This window comes from Octopus sinensis, linkage group LG26, assembly GCF_006345805.1.
Source record: "Octopus sinensis linkage group LG26, ASM634580v1, whole genome shotgun sequence".
Classification (NCBI taxonomy): domain Eukaryota; kingdom Metazoa; phylum Mollusca; class Cephalopoda; order Octopoda; family Octopodidae; genus Octopus; species Octopus sinensis.
Window position 1 is genome coordinate 11,367,493 of NC_043022.1, and position 27,302 is coordinate 11,394,794.

General features: G+C 34.2%; 1 protein-coding gene across 3 annotated transcripts in view; it reads left to right on the plus strand.

Moving 5' to 3' along the window:
* The window catches only part of LOC115224757 (basement membrane-specific heparan sulfate proteoglycan core protein), a 369,665-nt gene that overhangs the window by 151,107 nt on the left and 191,256 nt on the right, over positions 1 to 27,302 (plus strand). The window contains exons 15-21 of one of the 3 annotated variants that reach the window (XM_029795652.2): positions 4,435 to 4,542; positions 5,627 to 5,734; positions 11,542 to 11,661; positions 17,996 to 18,112; positions 19,961 to 20,077; positions 24,105 to 24,212; positions 26,428 to 26,552. In XM_029795652.2, the coding sequence (XP_029651512.1) occupies positions 4,435 to 4,542; positions 5,627 to 5,734; positions 11,542 to 11,661; positions 17,996 to 18,112; positions 19,961 to 20,077; positions 24,105 to 24,212; positions 26,428 to 26,552 (803 nt within the window). Of the gene's footprint in view, positions 1 to 4,434; positions 4,543 to 5,626; positions 5,735 to 11,541; positions 11,662 to 17,995; positions 18,113 to 19,960; positions 20,078 to 24,101; positions 24,213 to 26,427; positions 26,553 to 27,302 lie in introns of all 3 variants that reach the window. The other 2 variants (XM_036513837.1, XM_029795655.2) reach the window with 2 other exon arrangements.

Sequence of the window (27,302 nt, forward strand, 5' to 3'; positions counted from 1 at the left end):
TTGCTTCACAACCATATTCTATATTTCATTTGATCCCACTGTGCAGCACTTTGAAGAAATGTCTTTGACTACAATTTCTACTTCACCAATACTGTGGGAGTGAAATTTGAAACAGCACAGAAGCTTATATACTGCATGTGTGGCATGAGTGTGTGTGTGTATTACTATTATCATTTCTTAAATATAGCCACAAAACAGGTGCCGTTATTCTGCCAAATATATACATTTTATTTACTATTTTGCATATTAATTAATCATTGTTATATGTTTTATCTTATATTAAATTTTTCTATAATATGTAATTTTTCTAAATATAATTTAATTTTTCATTATTGAATCGATAAAAAGTGGGGTTTTTTTTTCTAATTTATATATATATATCTCTTATTATAAAAGGCAGATTTTATCTGCCTCCCTTTGTCAGTTATAGAAATCTACAATATAGGATTTCTTCAATTACAATTTACCTAGCATTTTTAAGAGTAGAATGCATCGAGTCATGCCAGGTCCAGTTTTAAAAATTTAAACTCCAATTAAGCAAAATTTACAGAAAACTCACATTCTGGTGTGTATGTCAAATGCTTTTCTTAATGTGGTTTACACCACACGCACACGCACACACACAGTGTGCAACGAATAAAATGAAAGTAATTCACTGTGTGTGTGTTGACAGATAGACAATAGAATGCGATGGCGATGGCGATGTAATATTTGTTTCTGTCTATCACGCTGATAGATACATGAGTAAAATGTATGGCAAGCTAAGAGATAAGAGTGAGTAAAAATGTTCTTGGAAGAGAGTAAATAGCGAGAGTGATTTGAGGAAGACTTTACATTAAATAACCGTAGTGGCTTGTATATATATATATATATATACATACATAAGACAGTAAGGTGTGATTTGAGGGAGATTTGGCTGCTATTTCTACCATGTCTAGCTGCCATGTAGGGGTCTCCCTCATAGGCTCATACATATATACATAGATAAGACAGTAAGGTGTGATTTGGGGGAAATTTGGCTGCTATTTCTACCAGGTCTAGCTACCATGTAGAGGTCCCCCTCATTGGCTCATATATATATACATAAGACAGTAAGGTGTGATTTGAGGGAGATTTGGCTGCTGTTTCTACCAGGTCTGTTAGGCCTTCTCATGTAAACTCAAGCTTTCTCATGCCTTGAACATAAGACCAAAGCAGAGAATGTATTCTTTTATTCTTCTGCCTTTTCCAGCCATTGGTCTGTGGCCGTGCTGGGGCAATGCCTTGAAGAATTGTAGTTTAATGAATCAACTCCAGTTTTATTTTTGTAAGCATTGTACTTATTCTATCTGTTTCCTTTGTCAAACCACTAGGTGACAGGGATGTAAACAAACCAACATTCGTTGTCAAGCAGTGGTGGAGGACAATCACAAGCACAGACACGCACACACACACACATACATGCATACACATATACACACATACATACATACATACATACATATATATATATGTGTGTATATATATATTGCAGCGTGGAAGGTGTTTGTAAGCCATTTAAGAAACACACAAAAACCCTTAGATTCACTTCAACATTTAAATTTAATTTGCCAAAATATTTTCCTCGCTTTGAGACCGCGACCTGTTCACTGACAAAAATATCGTGCTAACAGGTCGCGGTCTCAAAGCGACGAAAATATTTTGACAAATTAAATTTAAATGTTGAAGTGAATCTAACGGTTTTTGTGTGTTTCTTAAATGGCTTATAAACACCTTCAACGCTGCAACTGTTTTCGTTCCAGCACACGATCTCAGATCAAGTCACTTGCTATGCAAGTACATCTCTGTAACTATATATATATTTATATATATATATGTATATTGGTAAAAACAGTAAGATAACAAAAGAAAGAAAGAGACCTCAATATTATGTAAATAGAGGAAATCTTTATATATAAAAGTTAGGTTGTGTGTCTGTCTCCTACGATTTAGATTCCTAACTACTCTCACATTTTGCGGTGCAGTTTAACCAAAACCGGGTATCTTATAGTCATGATTCATATCGAGACCGTCTGGGTATTAGCGCGCGTCTACGATGAGTCTACGATTTAAAAAAAAATTTACCATCAATTTTTCCCATTTTTAATCCATTTTTGACATATATAAGGGAAGTAACTCTCTAAAATTTATTATTAAATCTCAGAACGTAAAAAGCTACAGTAACACCCCTCCCCCTTTGTGGTTAGCCATATTGAGATGGCTATTATACTTTACATCTCTAAAAATGCTTATATAATTATTTCCCTTACAAACCCGAGCAACGCCGGGCGATACTGCTAGTATATATATATACATGATGGCTGCTCCCTCGTTATCGAGTATGGCCATTGCACAAAGCTTAACTGTTATTGGTGCTATGATCGAATGTGACTTTTTAGCCCAGCTAAAGATCTACAATGTCTTGTACAGAATTGGCAACTAATACCTTTACCGGTAATAGCCGGCTGTAGTTGTAAATGGGCTTCATGTACCTTTGCATGTCATTTAAGTCCTCCTGCCGAATTACACTCTCTTCCACATGCCCGACAGATATGTATATATATATATATAATGTATATACACACTCAGAGTAAAGACCCCCCTCAGTCATGAATGACCATGGGATTGCACCTAGAAAGTTCCCCTCCAAGGTACTTGTCTGGGCAAATTTGTTTATGAAAGTCCAGCAGTTGCCCATGCATACCAGTCTTCCCTCTCTATACCTCTGATGTTATCCAAAAGAAAGGCAAAGACCTATACAACTTGGCACCAGTGACGTCACGACTCATTTTATAGCTGAATGAACTGGACTAATATGGTATGTGTGTGTGTGTGATCATTTAATGTCCTTTTTCCATGCTGGCATGGGTTGGACTTTGGACAAGAACAGACAAGCCACTGTGTATGTGTGTGTCTTCCATTGATGTGCTTCAGTGGGAAAACCAAAAACCTAATACTTAACTAACAGAGGTCCTTGAGATATTTGTTCTGCTCTAAGTTACAAATACTTCCTTGTCATACTCATTGTTACATATGCAGTGAACCAGTGATTGGTCAATTAGAAACCTGTCACCATTTGTTGACTGATTACAATACGAATTATCTAAAATAAAAATAAAACTCTGATAACAGAATGGTGGTGCCCCAGCATGGCCACAACACGTGAGCTAAAATTAGATAAAATGAAAAAAATGAAAAATGAACAGGATTAATAGTTAAAATAGTTAGTTATATTTATTGTTACACAGTTCTGATTTGCAACTGTGATTAGCGAGAAATGGTAAATCTATTGCTTGGTATCTGTAATCTGTAGAAAAGTGAGCTTTTTATAACATAAGTTATTTGTTAAAATGGTTTTATATACATAGAATATAGAGTTTGAATAGCTATAGTAAATAGGTATCAACTTATTGGGCAGCAAGATTTACTGTTATTTGTCAGTCCAATGAGGGAGCTTCAGTGTGGTCCTCTGACCTACTGGAAATAGCAGTGAAAATCTTTAAATTATACCCTCACTGCTTCAGAAAGTGAGAGATAATGTAGTTCTAAAGATTCAGTACTTGAAAGAAGGATGGAGTGGTCATGGCTGGAATATACCTTTCATTATAGGTCTGTCCTGCTAGGGCTGACATGAAGTTAAATGTTATTTGTAGCAATATTTATTGTTAATGTAAGATGGTTTATATACTGTACTACAAGCAGTGGTGGACTGGGTCTAAAAATATTGGTTGCCAGGAGACTAAGGGAATCCACCCACAACCACAATGGTATCCCTCTTTTTTTTTTTTGTTGTTGTTGTTAAAAGTATTCTTTTCACCTGTCTACAGGCACAGCGAGGCTGAAATAATTAATGCATTCTTCCAGAAGTGAATAAAAAATTCTCAAACCTTAGGGGATATGTCCCTTAGATACTAACATGGGCCCCCATATATGGATTCTAATGGCGCAGAGTTCCACTTGCCATCAGGCAGGCTGGCAGCCCGGCCAGTCTGCCACTGACTACAAGCAACTTTACACGATTTATTGTACTCCATTTATAGATTCAGCTTTGTTGGAACTTCTGTTTTAAATATACTTTAGGTTGGCAAAAGTGATAGAGTGCTGGACAAAATTATTAAGTTACCACTCTTTACATTCTGAGTTTAAATCTCACTATCATTTTTCTGAGTTTGGTGGAGTAATGAAGTAGGTAAAATACTGGATAAAATTTAATTGACTACACCTTCTCCTAAAATTTGTAGCTTTGAGCAACTGTCAGAAATATAGAACTAGGATCTATTGAATTTTCCAACAATGCACCTTAAATGCGAATGGAATTATAATTAAAGACTACCCTAACAGAATTTTCCATTCCATTCCATTTACAGTGGAATTAGAAAACTTATTTTTGCATTTGTCAAATTCCTATTTTTCCAGGATGTACTGAACAACAGTTTACATGCAGAAATGGTGACTGCGTTCAAAAATCAGCAGTTTGCAATGGAAGACAAGACTGCCGTGATGGTTCTGATGAAGTGAACTGCAGTAAGTATACATATGTATATTGTTTAATTGTGTGTTGTTTTCTTAACTCAGTTTGATACCAGTCTACTTAAGATTGCATTTGGTTCTATAATACAGACTATCTCTTTTAGAAATGTTCATATTGTAATCAATTTACCCCAAATCATAGAATTATTTTTTTTAAATTTAATTACTTTTATTTTATATTATGGATTTTGGGAAGAATAGCCTTATTGGCACAGGATTGTTTTCAGTGTGTCCCCATTGACTCATTGCAGTTATAATGCAAAGAAAGACAAGCATACTCATGTCTGTCTAACTCTGGCTGAACAAATAGCATAAAGAATTTTTGCTTAAAAGACTCACTTCATAAGTTTCTTTTTTTACTAACTAATATATATATTGGCAGGAGATACATCTGCATTCACAAATGTGATGGATATCTACATAGTTTCTGTTTACCCATTCTCATGATATCGATCAGCTTGAGCCTATGCTAGAAGACAACTACGTTGCTGTGTGGTAGCCTTGAACATGGAACTCTGGTTGCAAATTGAACTTCTTTATTGCACAGCCAAGCCTGTACTCTTTAACCACACAGGCTTAAGGAACCTTTTGTAAAGTTATGTTCCAAATAATTTAACAATAAAAGTTAATCATTTTATTTTATCCCTTCAAATTCTCAATTATTTTGACAAGCTGATTAAAACACATTTTAAATTTCAATAAAAACATGGTCAAAGGTAGGTTAACACAATCTCCCTCTATCCTATCTTAATTTTAGTAGCATTGTATTTTTTTTTATTTTACCCTTTCAGTGTTAACCTACTTGAGACTGCCCTTATATCTATGATACAAAACCTGTTTTCAAGTGTTCATATTTAGATTCAAACCTTCCATCACAGTTTTAAGAAAAAAAATTTAGTTCTGCTCCAAACATTAGCTTTAATGGAAGAAGTTATTTTACTAAATCCCTTGAAACTTTTATTTTCAAAATTAATTGAAACACATAAGTAGAATTTTTAAATATACGATAATAAAATGATTTGTTCTTTCAAACTATTCCCCAAATCACCATTATTTCTATAAATCTTTATTCTTCCAGGATGTAGTGAGGGAGAGTTTACATGCAGAAATGGACAGTGCATTCTAGAATCTTATGCTTGCAATGGAAGACGTGAATGTTCTGATGGATCTGATGAATACAACTGCAGTAAGTTATCTCTATATATTATGGTTTTATTTTCTCTTGGTACTATGAGCAAATCATTTAGTTTTTTGAATGATTCTGCTCCACTTTTTATCCTGAAACACTCTGTTTGTTTTATTTCTTTCCACCTTTTAACATGAAAATTGATCACTGATATATGAATACATTTTCTTGCTCTTATATCATTTTTGGTGACACTTGACATTTCTTCCCCATTCATGGGACTCCCATGCTGCCCATGAGGGAACCTCTACTTAGTTGTTTTTATGTAGCTGTTTTTTATGCTAGAAATAGCAATCAGATCTCATTCAAATTACACCCTATCGGCTTCAAAACAGACATGCTGAATAAGCAACAATGAATTGTTACTTTACAAGATATGTAAAAATGTTTTAAAATTTCCAGCCAGCTCTGTTTACATTTGACCAAAGCTAGAACAGACATAAGTGATGAACTTCAGCATTTAATTTAGTGTTTCTAACTGAGACATCCTGTCTTTCTTGTGGTTGGAGAGCATGGTGTCCTTAGATATAAAACTGAAAACACAAGCAGTTCAACAAACTACATAGAAGTTAGCGTTTTGGTGTTATTTAGCTCCTAGTCAACCCTAATTGAGCAGTTCAAAGATTTCTGGCTATAATCATCCTATTTTTTATATATTTTTATATTTAGACATAGTGTATATAGGCCCCTTATTATGTAGTGTGCATCCTTTTAAGATTCTGGATATGAGTTAATGTACATTTCACTGCCATTTCTAATTAGTTGAACATCCACATTGGAATTCCTTCTTGCCCAGAGATTAGGTATCTGATGATACAGAGATTAGGTCTGTGATAAAGTGTCATTTGAATAATAGGTTTATGATAGAGAGATAGTCCTTTGAATGATAGATTTATGTTACAGATAATCTCATGAATAATAAATTTATGATGCAGAAATAGTCCTTTGAATAACAGATTTATGTTATAGTGTTTTGAATGGATAGAAGTTATTCAGTGTTGCACACTCCATAAAGCAGGAGTGATTAAAAACAAACTTTTATATATATATTGTATATAAGGTGTAGTAGAAGTAAAATTGTTAATTGGATTGTGGTACAAGAATGCCTGTCAAAATCTACTACTAGTATTCTGAAGTATATTTGAACATTACATTTAATACTACGTCTCAGTACAATAGCTGTTAGGAATAGGTACTATTTGAAAATCACACCTGCATTCTATCTAGTAGGGGATTGGCATCATATCTTCTAGTGGACTTGTCTTTCTTTCAATAAATGCCTGAAAGAGAGTCGAACACTGTTTTTTAATTAAACAGTGCCAATCAAGTATACATTGTATATGAATATGTAAGCAGAGTCAAATCCATGACTCCATAAATATTTTCAACTCCCATGCTGCTGTATAGGTTCTCTAGTTATTCATATGTAAGTCGTCGACCTGGCACCATTACATATATGAAGTTGTGCCACTCAGAATCCTCATTACATTTTAATAAGCTGCTTTATGCTAATTTGTTTCAGTAGTTTGGAAGGTAGAGGTGAGCAATCTTTAATGATGAGCAAAAGTAGTTAATTGAACTTCATTCCCTTCCGGACCATCCTGTGGTATAAACTCAGGACCTATTATAAATTTGAGTTGGTATATGTATTTATTTACTTGCCTTTAAGGGATTCTTGAGACAACTGGAAACATGGTACCATATTTATGTAGTTGTGTGACACCGTCTAGTTTTTAAGTTAAAATCATTCATGCTGATAAAATGACCAACCCCACTAAACAGATAACTTCTCTGAAGATTTTTATATATTTTGCAAATTATATAATAATCCAGTAAAAGAGGAACTTCTATGTGGTTGCTCAACATTCTACAAATAGCAATGAAATTGCCTTTAAATAGCATATACCATCTTAAAAGAAGGAGTGACACATTGGATGATGTAGTCATGGAGATACAAAAAGTTGCACAGATCTCAACTGAATGAGATATGTGACTCTAGAATATTTAGTCCTACATACGTTACACTTTAAATAGAGAGGGGATGATGACAGCTGGAATACCGAGGTGAATAGACATGTGAGTCGCACGTGAGAGACTTGCGTGTAGAGCTACAGAGAAGACATGTGTCTTTGACTGAAATCTGGCAGGAACTGTGTACTTCTACAGTGTAGCTCAGAATAAGGCTACTGTATCAAAGTGAGGCTAAACGCCTCATCGATATATTCATCTGCTGTGCTGGTCGACTCAAATATTACTATGCAATATGTAGCTCTGCTACACTTTAATCATAAGCCTGTTCCATGATAAGAAATGACCCAGAAGCTAAACAACAACAAATTATCTTAAGATATGAAGTATATTATGTTAATGAATATAAATTTGTTTAGTTCGTTATATATCACATGAATACATAATTGAAGACTAACTGGTTTGTTTACTTTTGAAAGCAAAGCTAGATTGTATATTTATTAAAACATTTACCTTAAATTTCAAATTAGCCATATAAATTGTTTACCATAGAAAATACCATATATATATATATATATGACTTGACAATGTTTTGTGACTTAAAACCTTGAAGCATACTTAACAGGCTATAGTGAAATGACTGAAGAAAATTATCTAGGGACACCGTTGATGTGTAAAATAACAAATAACAGTGAAGTTAGTTGCTGTCATGTGTAATATCACAGGGAAGATATTTAAATGTTTTTCTAATACCTAGGTGGTGAGAAGAAAACAACATTACTTTCAAGGAATAATATTAATTTAATTTGATTTTGACTACTATGGCCAACAACTCTGGATACATTTCAGTATTATTAGGCCTGCTCAGCTTTCTTTATACTTGCCAAATTAGTGATAAAACAGAGTCATTAAATGAGTAGATATAAGACAATATCTATTTCTTTACCACCCACAAGGGGCCAAACACAGAGAGGACAAACAAAGACAGACAAACGGATCAAGTCGATTACATCGACCCCGGGGTGTAACTGGTACTTACTTAATCGACCCCGAAAGGATGAAAGACAAAGTTGACCTTGGTGGAATTTGAACTCAGAACATAACAGCAAATGAAATATCGCTAAACATTTCACCCGGCGTGCTAACGATTCTACCAGCTCGCTGCCATAATATAAGGCAATATCATTAAGGCTTATATAAGATGGCAAGCTTACAGAATCATTACTGTGCCAAAGAAAATGCTTGGTGGCATTTCTTCCAGTTCTTGATGTTCTGAGTTCAAATGCCACCAAGGTCAATTTTGCCTTTCATCCTTTTGGAGGTCTGCAAAATAAAGTACCTGTTGAGTGCAGGGGTCAATGTAATGTTGATGTAATCGACTTGCCCCCTCCCTTCGAAATTGATGGCTTTGCACCAAAAAGAAAGAATGTTTAAGGCTTAAACAATTACACCACAAACCTTACACTGCTTGTCATGATTATGTTTGCACACATTTTTTTTTATCTTTCTTGATCACATTTCACAAGTTTCATTATTTAATTATATTTCACTGTTTTGGTACATAATTTCAATTCACAATGTTTTGTTATTTATTTACACTTCTCAATGTTCTGTTACTTAATTACATCTCACATTGTTCTGTTTTTAATCACATCTCAATGTTCTGTTATGTATTTACACCTCACAATGTTTCTGTTATTTAATTACATCTCACAATGTTTCTGTTACTTAATTACATCTCACAATGCTTCATTACTTAATTACATCTCACAATGTTTCTGTTCCTTAATTACATCTCACAATGTTCCATTACTGAATTACATCTCACAATGTTTCTGTTATTTTAATCACATTTCACCATGTCCTGTTACTAATTTATGTTTCACAATGTCCTGGTACTTAATCACTTCTCGATATTTTCTGCTTCATAATCACATCTCACTCCTTCTGTTACTTCAACACTCTTTGCTGTTAGTTATTTCCACTGGGGCACACACTCACACTGTGCTAGGAATGCCTTCCTAACACACACATATATCCAGTAATGCCATAGAGAAAAGAAAAACAATGCTATAAGCCTTATTTTTCTAAAATATATTTGTCTTCAGTATAATACAAATTATTAATAAACGTTTGAAGCCAAGTTTCTAAGTTTACAGTTTATCTAAGCCAGTGTTTTTCAAACTTTTTGCTGGAGCGGAACCCCAAGAAAACATTTCACTGGCTCGAGGAACCCCTGTGCAATAATTTAATTGTCCTATGCACACATATCTGCACAGGAGAATTAAAAATTACTGTCGATTTTAGCATTTTTGTAACTTCTTGCGGAACTCCTGGACTGTACTGGCGGAACCCCAAGGTTCCGCGGAATCCTGGTTGAAAACCACCGATCTAAGCTGTTACTGATCACCAGTTCCACATGGAATAGTTTCTGAATGAGTAGTCACCTAACCTGATTGAAATAATAATCAAATCTCTTTTATATTATACCTTAACATTTAAAAAAGAAATAAAAAAAAAGGAAGAACACATTGGATATACACTCAGTCTGAAACACAAAAGATCGGATGATCATGGCTGGAATGCCTTTCATCAGAGACCAACTCAACCAAGGATGATCTGAGGCTAAACAATACTACAATATGAAAGCCTAACAGTTAAAAGCAGCATACAATTAGTCATAGTGAGTATTGTTGAAATGTCATGGTTGAGTGGATTTTGCATTGAATTATCTGCTGATAAGTTGACAGTTCAAACCCACTGCAGGTGTTTCATGGTGTTTAAGACTGAAAGCCTCTACTTAGCTTCTGTTGTTGGCAATGTGTACCTGATTACTTAGGTTATAACCTGCACTGCATTAGTAGGTTCTATTCAGGGGGAGATTACTCGGTCATCAGCTGACAGTTTTAAGTGTTTCAAGGCTGAGATATAGATGGAGTTTAAAAAATAGAGTTCGTAAATAGGCGTAGGAGTTGCTGTGTGGTAAGTAGCTTGTTTACCAATGGTTCCGGGTTCAGTCCCACTGCGTGGCACCTTGGGCAAGTGTCTTCTACTATAGCCTTGGGCTGACCAAAGCCTTGTGAGTGGATTTGGTAGTCTGTTGTATATATGTATGTATATATATATATATATATATATATATATATATATATATATATATATATATGTGTGTGTGTGTGTGTGTGTCTGTGTTTGTCCCCCTAGCATTGCTTGACAACCGATGCTGGTGTGTTTATGTCCCCATCACTTAGTGGTTCGGCAAAAGAGACCAATAGAATAAGTACTGGGCTTACAAAGAATAAGTCCCGGGGTCGAGTTGCTCGATTAAAGGTGGTGCTCCAGCATGGCCGCAGTCAAATGACTGAAACAAGTAAAAGAGTAAAAAGAGTATCTACCCACCTCCTTATTAAAAAAAAATCATCGAATCTCTAATCATTGAATCTTCAGCAATTTCTAACTTTCACATTTTTGTCTTTTTATCCATTTTTTTCCTGTCATTCATTTTCTCTAACCTTTCACATTTTCCTCTATTTTTCTTAATCTTCTATCTCTTAATTTGCATCTACTAAATTTGCATCACAGTTACTTTGGAAGATATTTCTTTTCATTTATCTTAAATTGGAGATTTTTTTTTTCTCCTTCTCTCTTACTTCCTTGCCATCTGTTTCAGCCTCTCCCCATCTCACGTGCAACCAATCTCTGAAATAATCCTTCTTCAGCAACCAACATCACTTAATTCACAGATGCACTCTTCTCTAATTTCTTTTAAATGATTGTTTCAACGTCCGCCGCCCCCACCCCCAATTATGCATGATAACCTGATAATTTCTTGATTACAGCTGTAGCACGCAAATGTCCTGGCGATGATTTTCTGTGCGGTACTGGCCACTGTCTTCCGATAAACAGGCACTGTGATCGCAGGAAAGACTGTCCTGATGGATCTGATGAAGTTGACTGTCGTAAGTAATTCGTGAACAGATCTGTAGACTCCGCGCTAAAATGTTTAGTGATATCCTGCCTGAAACCATGTCTTTATTTTTCAATCCAAATTTTATAGTCATCACTTTCACTTGCATCGTGTTGCTGCATGCTTCTTTGCTTTTCTTTACATATGTATACAATTTCTTTTCCAAAAATGACTTCCAGAAATATAAATAATTTATCCAAATAGAGGAAGGTGGTGTGTTGATGCAGATGGTTGTGCTCTGAACTCGACATTTTATATAATATTTAATAGAATTCTAGAATTCATTTTTCCTGTTATTGTCATTTTCTGCCCTGTGGTTCATGGATTAAAATTTGGTTGATAGAAGAGAAAAAGTTATGTACAAGATATAAAATTCATAACTGAAATGGCAATAAGTTAGAACACTTTTAATGTTAATTCATTGCCATTCAATATATAATACTAGGCACTTGTATAATATGGAATGTTAAGTGTATATTAAATTGGTTTCAGCTGTTTTCTAATTATCCATTCACTCAGGATGTATGCATTTGGTATTAAAGTAAAGGTCATTTGATACCTTGTTATCTCAGGTTCAATTCTTGACAGGACAGTTTAAGTTTTCCACTTTTATGTGGAGGTCAGTTTTTTGGGGGGGTTTTTCTGATAAATCCACTTTATTTTGTGAAGAATAGCATTGTTGTATTATAGGTTTAAGAGGGCAATCACTGGTTCTCAGCATTTCTGATACTGAGGGTAGCAAGAAGTGCGAGTGTGTGTGTACAATTCAGGTGGAATAAATACTTGAAGTGTTTTTGTTGAAACATTACTTTATCAAACTTTTTCCTGCTGATGTATATAACTTTCACCAGCAGACACAATTACACATATGATGGGCTTCTGTACAATTTCTCTTCACCAGTTTCCACAGGCATTAGCCAACTTGAATCTATGGTAGATGACACTTGCCCAAGGTGTCACACTGTGCAATAGATCCCAGAACCATATGTTGGCAAGCAAAACTCCTGAATCCCTAAACCATACCTGCATCCACACTTGGAGTTGATACAACTGACAATGATATATTGCCCAACACAAGATTAACTTTGCACCTATCCAAAGAGAAATTGTAATTCTGTAGTAGAAGTGGTGCTAAAATTTAAACCAATTATTTCTTTATTTCTCACAGACAACAGATTACAAATTTGGATTTTTCTAAACTGTTTGTTTCGTATATTGTGGTTCCTGTTTTTGTAACATGTTTTGAATGCAAGGTCTTTTGTTGTCATTATGAGAATAGAAAATTGACTGAAACAGAAAAATACGTCCAAAATCACTGTTTCGATTTGTTTTCAAGTTTAAGTTTAATCATGATCTTTAGCAATAATCAATCAACTGCACTCCATCTCCTATGTAGAGTGGTCATGGGTGAAGTCAAATGACAATTATTGCATGTCCTACGAAAAGCTAGTAGTAGCAGTAGTTGCAGTAGCAGCACCAGCAGTGGTAGTAGTAGTAGTAACAACAGTAGTTGTTACTGTTGTAGTTTGTAAAATATGAAAGCATTTAGATTGCTTAGATTGCTATTACCAAGTTCAATGCCAGCTATGATGTACATCAAAAGTGTCATTTTTTTTTTTACTCTGCTTTTTCTAATTTTTTATGCAAAATCTTGATACTATTATAAGATACTATCAAGTGAGTGTATGTGTGTGTGAGAGAGAAAGAAAGAATGTTATATGTGTGTATTTTTTTAAATGTTTGATAGTTTTTACTTATAAGTATATATTTGCATTTTGTGTGTGTGTGTGTGTTCTGTATGTAAAAATATATTTGGTTTTTATGGCAAATTTTTATGCTTAAAATACTTCTAGTTTTGCTTGATAATAATAATGATAATGATGATAATGATACAAAAATTATAAATAATAAAGCCTTACAGTTAGTACACTTTGCACAAGCTACACATAAATGCAGTCGGTTGTGCAGTGAAGGCACCATGGGCAAGTGTCTTCTGCCATAGCTTCACATATTAACCAAAGTTTTGTGAATGATATTCGGTCAACAGAATTTTTGTGGAAGTTCATCAGAGGGATCATTCCTATTTTTGGTAGTAGGCTAATTCAGTGCCTGGTTTAACACTACTACCTGGCTAGTGAGGGCTTTTAGTTGAGTATATTTTGTTGCAAATTTGGGGGTTAAGTCCTCTCAATAATCTCGAAGACCCTGAAAGAGGTCATGGACACTGCCTTTTCTCTTCTAACAAAGCCACATGTACACACATACCCACTTATCCACTTAACCACAGGTATTTACTGTTGCATATAATACCTGCAAATGCATGGGTTGATATAGATGTTGCATATGAAGAAGGTCTTAAAATAAAGAAACTGAGAAACTCCATAAAGTCAGAATGGAGGAACATTAGTGAGAGGGAAAAAAAAACATCTGTATTAGAATTGATTGAATATATGTGACGTGAAAAAGGAAATTATGTATTTGCTCAGAATTAAATGAAGTGAAAACCATGATCATAAGTTAGAGAAATCAAGGATATAGTTTATATAAAGAGCTTGCTGAAAAATCAATCAGTAAGCATCACCCCACTGAATGAGCTCAATATGGCTGCCTTTATTCAGAAATAAATTAAGTTCACCTAAAAATTTAGTGTTAAATAATTGTGTCATAGTGGCTGAGTGTATTACTATATTAACTTAAAAATATAAGTTATTGAAGAATCCAGACTGGTACTATATATATATATGTATATATATGTATGCATATATAAATATATATATATATATATATATATGTATATATATGTATGTATATATATATATATATATATATATATATATATATATATATATATATATATCATCATCATCATCATCATTGTTTAATGTCCGCTTTCCATGCTAGCATGGGTTGGACGATTTGACTGAAGTCTGGCGAACCAGGCTCCAATCTGATCTGGCAGAGTTTCTACAGCTGGATGCCCTTCCTAACGCCAACCACTCTGAGAGTGTAGTGCTTTTACGTGCCACCGACACGAGGGTCAGTTTGGTGGTACTGGCAACAGCTACGCTCAAATGGTGCTTTTTGTGTGCCACCTGCACAGGAGCCAGTCCAGCAGCACTGGCAACAACCTCTCTCGAATGACATTTTTCACGTGCCACCAGCATAAGTGCTAATAAGGCAATATATATATATATCAAAGAGCAAAACAATAAAACTGATCGAAATGTTGTTTAGATGTAAATATTAACCTTTTAGCACTTAAATCGTCCACATCCTACTGAAATATTTCACTTGTTTTATGACTAAACTGGCCAAATCCCGCCTTTGACACCTTTTCTATAGTATCATTCTAAAAATGAACAACCACATTGTTGATATCTCAAAACCACTAGATAATGGATGATTTATTCAAAATGATGTGGTTAGATAAGCATTATATTTGTCAGAGTAATCTGAATGCTGAAGAGTTGAAAAATATTTCATCTGCAAAGATAAGATTAATTAGTTAGCAAAATTAAAATTGTGTTAACAATAACTGATCTCAGATGTTAAGTCTAAGAAAATTTGTTCTGAAATGTATATTTAAAAATGTTAGTGGCCTTATGTGTTTATTATGTGTGCAATAGACTGTGCATGGTTTTATGTTGCTGTCTTAGTTGAGTTTTGTCCTTAGTAATTCTGTATAAGGTCTTGTAGTTTGTACTGTGAAATAATTTTGAGGTTAAAACCATTAAAGCAAATATGTCAACCTGACAGGTGAAATATCATGATTTGAACCTAATCGAGTCTTGTCAGCTTTATTGTACACAACATCGCATGTTCTCTTTGTTCAATTTGTATATAATCTATGAATATCATATTTTTATCAACTTCTTTTATTGATTTCATGAAAAGAATGTGAGTATAAATATGCAATATTCTTTACAGCTGATGAGTTAATTTTGTACAAAATCATATATAGCGTTGGTGTAAAAGTCTTGGGAGTTAAAACTTATTTATCTTACAGGAAGACTAACATGTATAGAGTGAAAGAGGGAAACTAATTTTGCAAGTGTGTATCTTTAGTAAACAGTGAGGAATCCCCTTACATGGATTGTATAAGTAATTCAAAGTAGCAGGTTTGTCATATGCTGTGTCACTCTGATTCTGCATCTGGATTGCATTAAGGGTACATGTGCATATAGAATACTCAGCCACTTACACTGTCATGTAATGAGTCAGTAGTAAAAACATACACACACATTTTTGTGCATGTGTATGTGTGGTTTTGTGACTGTAAATATGTGTATAAAATATACACACACATGCTCATATATATATATATATATATATCTGTACAGGGGTTGGACAAAATAATGGAAACACCTTAAAATTTCAAACAAATTTATTTTAATATAGGGTAGGACTGCCTTTGGCAGTAATTAGTAATTACAGCTTGAATTCTACAAGGTATAGACTCATACAAAGTTTGAATTGTTTTCAAAGGAATTTTTGTCCATTCTTCAGCTAAAACAGTCTCCAGTTCTTGTAATGATGATGTTGGAGGATATAATATTGAGATCTGGGGACTGTGGTGGCCAGATAAGATGTTCAACTTCACTAGAATGTTCTTCATGCCATTCATTAACAACTTTAGCTGTGTGAATTGGTGCATGACCATCCTGAAAGATTGTGTTTCCCTCTGGAAACAGTTCCACAAACATAGGATGAATTTGATCAGATAAAATGCTTAAATAGTCTTGACTATTAATTCTGCCATGAAAGGAAACCATTGGGCCAATGGCTTTCCAAGATATATTCCCCCAGATCATCACAGATCCTCCTCCATGTTTAACAGATGGAAGAAGGCAGTCTGGGTCAAATGGTTCTTTTGGCTGTCTCCACACGTATACTTGGCCAGTGGTCAGAAATAAGATAAAGATAACTCGTCCTAGAAAATAACATTCTTCCACTGCTCTAGGGACAATTCTGTAGGTTTTTACTCCACTCTAAACACTTGCTTTTGAAAGTAGTTTTTTGATTGCAGCCCTCCCGTGAAATCCAGATTTGTGCAGCTCCCAGCAAACAGGTTTTGTGGAAACTGGGTTGTCAAAGTGGTTATTAAGTTCTGCAGTAATTTTGGGAGCTGTACTTTTGTGATCCTTTTTCACAATTCGCATAAGATTCCAACGGTCCCTATCTGAAAGTTTTGGTTTCCTTCTGGAGATTTGTTTCAATGAGGAGGTTTTTTCATCTTTCTCAAAGGCTGTTATAACTTTCAAGACAGTACATCTTGGTAAGCCAAACATTTCGGCTGTTTTCATTACACTAGTGCTTGCCATACGAGCACTAACAATTTGACCTCTTTGATAAATCTGTCATTTTAATTACCTTTTTCTGGTAATATCCGAAAAGAAACAGCAATTTTAGCAAAACATATTAAGCAACACTAATAATAAATCAAAAACATAAATATAAACAAGCTTTTGACAGTTTTATAAGATATTTCAAAATTATGATGCTATGTGTTTCCATTATTTTATCCAACCCCTGTATATATATGTATATATATATATATATATATATATATATATATATATATATATATATATATATATATATAGTACAAAGTAAGATCGGGGTTATGGGTGTAACCCACTATGGGATATCATTTATCCAATATACTGTTGGTAAAGTACCCAAATTCTTAATACATAAATGTTTTTAATTGCAATGCAATTAAGTCATTTATTATATTAAATGGGTGAAGGTAAAGAAATATTTTTATCGTAAATTTATATAATACAAATAAGAAAATGGAGAAACAAATTTAGTTTGTTCATCAACTTATGGATATTATAATTTTAGATTATTTATTCATTTTACAAATGAGAACATCAAAAGCATACAAAATGCCTACAATCCTAGCATGTTGACATCTATAGGCAATGAAAATTAGATTCACTTTTGACCATAGGCTGAAACAGCTGTAAGAAGTAATTTCTGGATTTCAATAATTTATAATATGACTTTTAAAATATGTATTTGTATTATTATCTTATCTATTGATTTATATAATATTTTGTATGCTTTTAATGTTCTCATTTGTAAAATGAATAAATAATCTAAAATTATAATAGCCGTAAGTTGATGAACAAACTAAATTTGTTTCTCCATTTTCTTATTTGTATTATATATATGCATGTATGTATGTATACACACATATGTATATATTTGTGTAAGATATATTTATGTATTTGGTTCCATTGTTACAAAAATAATAAAACTTTCATTTTAAATATGATTTGTATGATAAGGTCCTTAATATTTCTTTTTTTCCTTTGTAGAGTTTTCAACTTGTTCTCCTGATCAATTCACCTGCTCCAATGGTGAGTGTATATCATTGGCTAACCGATGCAACCGTCAATACGACTGCCGTGATGGAAGTGATGAATTCAACTGCAGTAAGTGTAAAAACTCTTACAACATATCTTTCCTCCCTCATCTCTCTCTCTCTCTCTCTCTCTGTTAGCCTTTGTCTCTGACTCTTTTTTTCACTAATATTTTATTTATTGCTTGTTTTTGTTGTCATTGCCTTCATTATTCCTGTCATCATCATCATCATCATTGAAAAATCCCAGGTCGAGTGCTATGGACATGTGATAAGAACGTTACAGGAAAGAATAATAAGACAGATTATCTCTATATATACAAACGGCAAAATGTCTGTCTCTGTGTGTGTGTATCCTTTATAAAAATCCACAATTTTCCAGTTAGAGGGCTCACACTTTCTATGGTCATTCAAAACCGTCCAAGGGTGGTCGTGCACATCTTTACATTTCCCCAGTCACCCCGCAAAGCCATTAAAAAATCAATAGAAGTGACTTTTTTGTGAATTTTCTATCCAAAACCCAATCAAAATGCCCGAAACTTGATACGCCAATTGAATGCCAGCTAGCTGTATGTGATTGGTCAGAGATTTGGACAGTACTCGCGTGTATATGCATGCACTAGCACTATGATCTGGCGTTGCCGGGTCATAGTGCTAGTAAAGGATAATAAGACCAAGTGAACTGGTTAGAGCCCTAGGGATAGACCAAGAATGGGATGGTTGGATAATATCCATAATTTCAGTTGGTCATGCTTGAGAATCCAGCCAGGAATTCTAATGACAGTTGCTTCTGATAGGACCCTGTATAGGAGGTGCCTGTGGACTCTACCTCACTGACTCTCCAGGAATAGCTGGCAGAGAAGAAGGATGGTTGAACTAATAATCATCTCTTCATTGGTAGGAAATATCCACATGGTTGCAGGATTTTAGAAATTGCAACCAAAGCTCCCTCAACGTAGAAAAGAAACTTTCTGATCTCAACCTTTTTATGTGGGAGAAAAAATATAGTTGCAAGATGACAACTGACATTTGGCAGTTTGTGATGTTCTTTACAAAAAAGAACTTAAATTGTGATGAAGCTAATTTAACTCATGCATCTTGCAACAATGGTGACGTTTGAAGTTCCATTCAAGGATGAGGATCAGCAAAATGTGTATCCTGAGGTTATAAATTTGTTAATAATTAGTTAGATCTGCAGCTAATTAAACTTAGTGAAATAACTCCCATTGCAGAAGACCTGTCTACTCGAGAAAATTTAAACTTTGGCAATATATAAGGTGGTGGGTTTATCTGCATGTCCTGGTGTGGCTGTGCAGATATATATATATATATATATGTATATATATACATATGTGGAGGCGCAATGGCCCAGTGGTTAGGGCAGCAGATTTGCAGTCGTAGGATCGCGGTTTCGATTGTGGGTGTTTATTGAGCGGAAACACCTAAAGCTCCACGAGGCTTCAGCAATGGGTTGTGGCGATCCCTGCTGTACTCTTTCGCCACAACTTTCTCTCACTCTTTCTTCTGTTGGCCTGCAGGGTGGCGTCATTTGAAGGCTAGTGCAATGTGAAGCGCATTGTGACCAGCGATGTGTAGCAGCATCTGATAGCCTGGTTGGTTACATGTTATATATATATATATATACACACATATATATGAAATTTATAACCCCAAGTTTTGCAGTTTCCATTCATACATTTCATATTATTATAAGATATTGCTGTATTCTGTGATGACATTCAAGGTAATCATTTTCATAGACATGTGGTTCCAGAGCAAATTCCTCTACTATCAAGCCATATTTTGTGCTACTAATTTTTTATGGAAAAACTCCTGAGCTTTGCATTAAATTAGTTATGAATGTTTAGCTTTGCATTAAAATGAGATACCATTACTTATTGAATTGATTCAAAATTTACAGCTACTTCGAGGTGTTCATCAAACCAATTCCGTTGTCAAGATGGGAGTTGTATTCCTGCAGACAGACGCTGTGACCGACGCTATGATTGCCGTGATCGAAGTGATGAAAGGGATTGTGGTTTGTATTCATTTTTATTTTATATTGTTTCTCTTTTCTTATTATACAGTTTTGCATTGCAGAAGATAGCTCAGTATGTTGACATCTCTCACTCACAATGTCTTCTTCTTATTCCAACTGAAAACAAGGCCATAAAATTTCTCTAGTTTTAATTTACAAGTCCTAACTGCAGCTGAGGGAAGTCTTGGAAGAAATTTTGAAATATGGATCTCTTTCATGGACAAGTCTACAAAAATATGATGAATGAAATTGACCCCACCACCTGACAAGTACTTTGCTTTAATAATGATTTCTTATATAGGCAGAAGGCCAGAAATTTGTATTAGGAGGGATAAGTCAGTTATATTGGTGCCATTTCATTTTTGGCTAGTACTTTATTTTATTGACCCTAAAACAATTGATTTTAGTTGGACTTGAACTTAGAACATAAAGAACTAGAGCAAATACCACAAGACATTTTATCCCCATACCGCCAGTTACTCCACCTAATAATAATAACAATAGGCTACAAATTTGAGATGACAGGCTAGTCGATTGTACTGACCCTAGTACTTTGCATACTTAATTTTATTAACCCCAGTGGGAGGATTGGTAAAGTTGACCTCAGCAGGAATTGGGCATAAATAGGCAGAACAAATATTGCAAGGCATTTTGTCTGACAGTGTAAGAGTTGTGCCAATAACAGAAACCTATAAACTGTAGAAGGACTCATAGCATTACACATGAGATGTGGGTTGGATCTGTCTGCTAGAAACAACCCGCATGCTATGCAAAACCCTTTCAGTTCAATAACTCTACTCAAACTCACTACCCACAACACATACCTTTTATGATAACCATCCACTAAAATAATGCAACACATACTCTACACAATCAAAATACTTCTATATGACCAGTAGTAGGCAATATGACACCAACAACTCATACAACTTGTATTCTCCACAGCTGCAGTCTATTAATGCTGCAGAAACCGCATCACATACTCTTCATAATCACCATCTGACACCCACCAAAACCCGTGACATGAACCACACAGCACATATTTAACTCAAATAGCACTTATAAAAATCACTTGACTCATATTGCAAGTACATAATCATCAAAATATCAAAGTATCAAGCTGAATCTAGCAGTCAAATCCCATAACAAAGATGAAATTGACGCAGCATGCAAGCGCAAGTTTACATCCTCAAAAAAAAAAGATAATGCTGCACACACACACACACAACCTCAGGAACATAGTTACCGTAGTAATGTTATAGGAACTTGCATAAAACAGTTGCTGTTGCTCATGATGTAGTAGTAGTAGTTGTTGTAGTAGTAGTAGTAGTAGTAGTAGTTGTTGTTGTAGTAGTAGTAGTAGTAGTAGTAGTAGTAGTAGTTGTAGTAGTTGTAGTAGTAGTAGTAGTAGTAGTAGTTGTAGTATTATTAGTAGTAGTTGTAGTTTAGACACATGACGAGCAATTTTGAAAGAAATGGAGTCAGTTGATTCCACCAACCTCTGTACTAGGCCGATATTTATTTGTCAATCCTGGAAGGATTAAAGGCAAAGTTGACCTTGGCGTGAGTTGAACTCTTCACACCTAAGTTCAAAATCCCATTGAGGTCAATTTTGCCTTTTGTCCATTTGGGATCAATGAAGTAAAGTACCAGTCAAATACTAGGGTCAATACAACTGACTTCTCTCCTTCTAAAGTTAGACCATGTCCCTATGTTGCAATCATGTCATCAACAATTTGGTAGGGCTGTTGGTGTTAGTACATGTTCTAACTCCTTCTGAGCTGAAATCTTGCACCAACTTTGCCTTTCATTGTTCTAGGTTGATACAGTAAAGGTGCCAGTCAAGTACTGGGGTTGATTTAATGAACTGACTCTTCCTCTAATTTTGTAACCTTTGTGCCTGAAATAGGGTAAAAAATGTAAAGACACCCTTCAGTAATAAATGGCCATGAGATTTCACCTAGAGAGTTCCCCTCCAAGGTACAAGTCCATGTCAGATTGTTTATTGAACACCAGCAGCCACCCATGCATATCAGCCCCCCCCCCTCTCCATTCCACCGATGTTATCCAAGGGCAGAGCATAGGCTGATACTGCTTGGCACCAGTGACGTCGCAACTCATTTCTACAGCTGAGTGAACTGGAGCAGTGTGAAATAAAGTGTCTTGCTCAAGAATACAACACACAGCCCAGTCTGGGAATTGAACTCACTACCTCATGATTGTGAACCCAATGCTCTAACGACTGAGCCATGTGCCTGTATTAAGAAGAGTAACAAGAAGAAGAAAAAGAAGAATGCATTTGTATTGAGATGTATATGAGTCTGTATGTAAAGCTCACATATCCACATGATGATGTGCTCTCCGTAATTTGTTCTTGTAATTTTGGTAAAAATCTCACCTGCCATATGGTTTTTGAAGCATTATGCACCATTTCTTTACTACATATTAATTTCATGCACTTTTATCTACTTAATTTATATTGCAACTCTGATGATGTATTTTTGAATGTGCTTGCCTAATAAGCACTTTTTTTTGTTCATTCAACAAAGATGCTGAAGATAAAAATAAACCATATTCTCAAAATGTATTCACAAAATTTTGACAAAATCTCACATGCAATTTGTTTGAAACACGATGCACCCTTCTCATCATGTTAAGCAATTTCATGCACCATTCACTCACTTAATGCACTCTCACCTCAATTAATGTTGCATCTCTGATGATTTAGCTTTAAGGGGTTAAAAATAGGACAAACTCCCCTCTGCATTCCATATCTAATTTGTCCTTCCTATTTTATGGTGGGGGAGTTTGATTTGAAGGACATGTGGTTACTTTTTCCAGCAGGTCAAATAACTCTGTTGAAGATCCCTTTTTGATTCATTCAGAATCACTTGTTATATTGGAGAGATTTGTTTTTATTTTGAATATTGAATATCCTGAGTCAGCTTTGTTTGTGCTAACCTATGGCTTGCAAACAGCTGACAAAGTCCAGGCCAACACTTGATAAACTGATATAAACTGCATGACAAGTTGATTCTATTTTGTATAATGGATTATTCAACAAAGGAAAAGCAGTACATGACACATTTAAGAGTCTTCTATGATTGGTGGAAGGAGTTTAATCCACTAAAATCACCCAAAGGCTTGATGGTTGAAGAACTTTGTTACTTAACAAAAGTTGTTGTTCCTTTATTATCAGCAAAGTCTTTAAGTACCTTTGGACCAGTTTCTTCTTAGGAACGAGTTGGTGCCAACATACTCAATGTAGTGAACCAAGAAATTTTAATTAATTAAAACTACTTCTGGTGGTCAGGGGAAAGAATTCATCATCATCATTGTTCGACCATGGTCGAGACAATGGAATTTACTATGCTACGCCAGACTTCACGGTCCATCATAGCATTACGGAGGTCCTGTTGCTGGATGCCTGTATCCCTGGAGATTACATCAGGGTAGGAGAGGGAAAGAATTATTTACTTATTTAATTTTAATCAAGAAAGGCGAGGGGAACAACTGTGAAATTTTAATTAGTTAAAAATAGAATATTACTAATACAGTAGTTAGTGAGTTTGATCTTAGTATTACTGTGACAGTCTGGATATGTATTGGTCTTGTTAAACCAAAGCATATCCAGATGTGTCACTGTACTGCTAAGAAAATGGTGATGTGGATGATATATTACACTGCTAGGCTTGGGAGTTTGGGTATGATATAAGTTGTTCAAAGCATTTCCAGATAGAACACTTTATTCTACCTTAACTCATTTCACCAAATTATTGTAATAGGCAGCAACTATCCTTGAGGAAAATTAACTGTTATGACCAAGAATGCTATTCACTGAGAGATTTGTGTCTTACTCACTTTAGACTAAAGAAATCCGAACTAAGTGCTGACCCTTGATACCATGAACATTCTATTTTAAAAAGAAAAATAAGCTTTATATTAATAGATTTGACCTTGAAGCCACTTTATAGCTGTTCTTTTGCTTTCTACATAATACAACAACCTTGTTATGTTGCTCTTAAAGGATGCTCAGCTGGCCAATTCCGGTGCCAGAATGGATTATGTATCGACGAAAACAAAATCTGTGACTCCAATGATGACTGTGGAGATCAGTCAGATGAAATAGACTGCAGTGAGCTTTACAAGATATTTTGTGATTTGTTTGCATGCTTCTTGGATTTTGCTGCAAGTTTACTTAATCTTGCTTTGATTGTATTTCTTTTGTCAGGTGAACATTATAACGTAATGAAGAGTCTTAAAATGGCTGGATAATATAATGTCTCTTTTCTTTTTTGTTTCTTCACACACACACACACATCAGAGTGAGTGTGAAGAGCATGAATAACCAATGTATCCCCCCCCCATATAAAACAAGAACGTGTTCTATACACATTCACTGTAGACCTCATATACTGTAATGTGTGTGTGATGTATGTAGTTTTCTTTTTAACTGTTTTAAGTATCTTCATTACAACCAAAATCCACTGAAAACCTCTCACCAATAACTGTCTGAAGCTAACATAAACTGTTTCATTAATTGACATGTTCTGTTTAAAGGGTTGTCTGTGTAATTGTCGTTCTTCTTATCAAGTAATTCAACAATAATTTCCTTATATAGACAGTGTTTCATTGCTAGTAATTCCCCTATTGTTATATAAATTACCCCAATAAATGCTTGTGTTTGCTTGTATTATATAAAACATATCTATAAATGAATAAAATTACATAAAAAAACCCCTGGAAACTACCTTGAATTTGCTTGCATTTACATTTATATCAAATGTGCTAGTGAATCCACAGAATTACATAAAATACCCTGAACTTGCCTGTGTTATATATAACAAACTGTAAATAAATCTATTAAATTACATAAATTACCACCGTAACAGCCTTAAATTTGCTTGTGTGATGTGTATATGAAATGTATAAACATAGGTACAAAACCGTAAACTATACCACCAAGTGCCCAGTGTTTGCCTTTGAATATAAAAATGTGTTAATAAATGCATAAAATTATATAAGCAAAACAACCCTACCATAACCATCCTGGATTTGCCTGCATTATATAATGTATAAATATATCTACAAAGTTATATATATTCCCCAAGTAACTGTTCTTTGCTTGCCTATATTTTAATAAACTTCCTCTGTATTTTCCAAACAATTTTACTAACTGTTGTATGTTGTGTAAATTACTTACAATATAAACTTCCCCAGTAATAACACTGTTGTATTTATTACTACAGCAATTGGTTGATGCTGTATATATTACCCTATTGCTTTCTCAATATTATGTGAATAACTTATGTTAAGAGGAAAATGTAGGAATGTATCTTATAATATGAATTATTTATCTTAAACAAATTTAGTAATTTTCTAATATAAAACTGTTTTACTAATTAACTAAAATTATATGAAAATATCAGTTTTGGAGAAGATTTTTTTCATTTTAGATTTTTAACATATTTCAATTGTTGACTAATAGTATTGGTGGTTAGAGGTTTCCAATGAACCAAACAATTGGTTTACTGAATTTCTCACAGTGAGAGTGACATTTGTCTATAAATTAGTGCAGAACAAATATTGCATTTTCATTTACCTCAACAAAGTTTACATACCTCAAGAATATACATAAACAAAAGATAAATGCTTCCATATATATACATATACAGGAACTGCACCCAGTAGCCAATACCTGTGGGTAAGCTTTATAAAGTAAACTACATGGTTCATATCCAAATTGAAATTGTACATATATATATATATATATATATATATATATACACACACACATATGTATATGTAAACAGGCTTCTGCACAGTTTCCATCTTACCAAATTTCATTTACAAGTTACTGGTTAATCCAAGACTGTGGAAGAAGACTTTTGCCCAAAGTACCACAATGTGGGATTGAACCCAGACTCATATGGCTGTGAAGTAAATTTTTTATACCAATATGTTTCAGCCTAAAGTATTCATATTTGAATAAAAACCTTCTTTTATATAAGCAAATAAAAAGTTAATGATTAAAAGTTTACTTAGTTTCACTAAATACCTCTATATTCGTGATGCTAATTATTCAAAAATTAATTAAAACCCATAGATAGTGTATTTCAAGAGAAATACACATGGATAGTTTATTTCTCTTGAAATACACTATCTATGGGTTTTAATTAATTAATACTCATTAAAAATATTGTAAGGAAAATGAGATATTTCTATATTTACTTTTGTAAACTAGCTTAGCATCTGCTCAATATTGTATGGACTATTATAGAAATTATTTGATCTTCTGAAATATTCTTAAATATTTGTCTAAAATATTTTCTTATTTTTGTACTTATCAGTAACAACAGTTACTGTCAGAATAAACCCACCTAATATCAGGGTGAAAGCTGGACGTCAAGCATTATTTACCTGTGATGTTCTGGAAGCAGAAGCCTCAGAAATCAACTGGCTCAGGCAGTCTGGTGTAAGTTTTTGCTTTGCCCTCTCCATAATTCACACCATCACCAACACCACTAAATATTAAATTCTATACTTTTTTTTTTTTTAGCAATAGCTTTAGTAGATAGCAGGCTCATCTATAAGAAAACTAAGGATTATCAGTGTCAAGAAAAAAATGATTTAAAGTTACCCACTAATAAAACAAATCAGTGTGTTCTGAGAAGAGAATTTGGATCTTTTCGGTTTGAACGGCAGTTTTTTCTAGCGGTGTCATATGAAATTGTCACCCATAATTATGACCCTAGTATCGATCTATTGCATTTCAATCTGTTTTAGGGTTAGGGGTAGGGGGAAGGGTATCTTTTTTTCTTCACAAATGTAAATAAACCCAATCTGTTTCTTAAACGAGGGACATATTCATACGGCACAGAATGTATTTTACCTCAATGGACGTCACTGATTGGTTGAAATTGCAGAAATTGAAGAAAAAAAAACAACAAATATCTTACAAACTATAGAATTTTCTCAATAAAGCCAAGAGAAAAAGATGTTTTATAAACACATTCTACCAGTATACGAAGTTTAAAATTTTTTAGTTACCTAGAAATTATGTTAAAAAAACAGTGATGATGATGATGATGACTGGTTTCCTTTTGTCTGTCACTCTGAAAGGAGAAAGCTGTGGCTGAGCTGGGAGAGGTGGAAAAGTGGGAACGCAGGTATTATAAAGGAAAGAACATCAGTTAGATAAATAGAAGGGTTAAAGATTGAATAA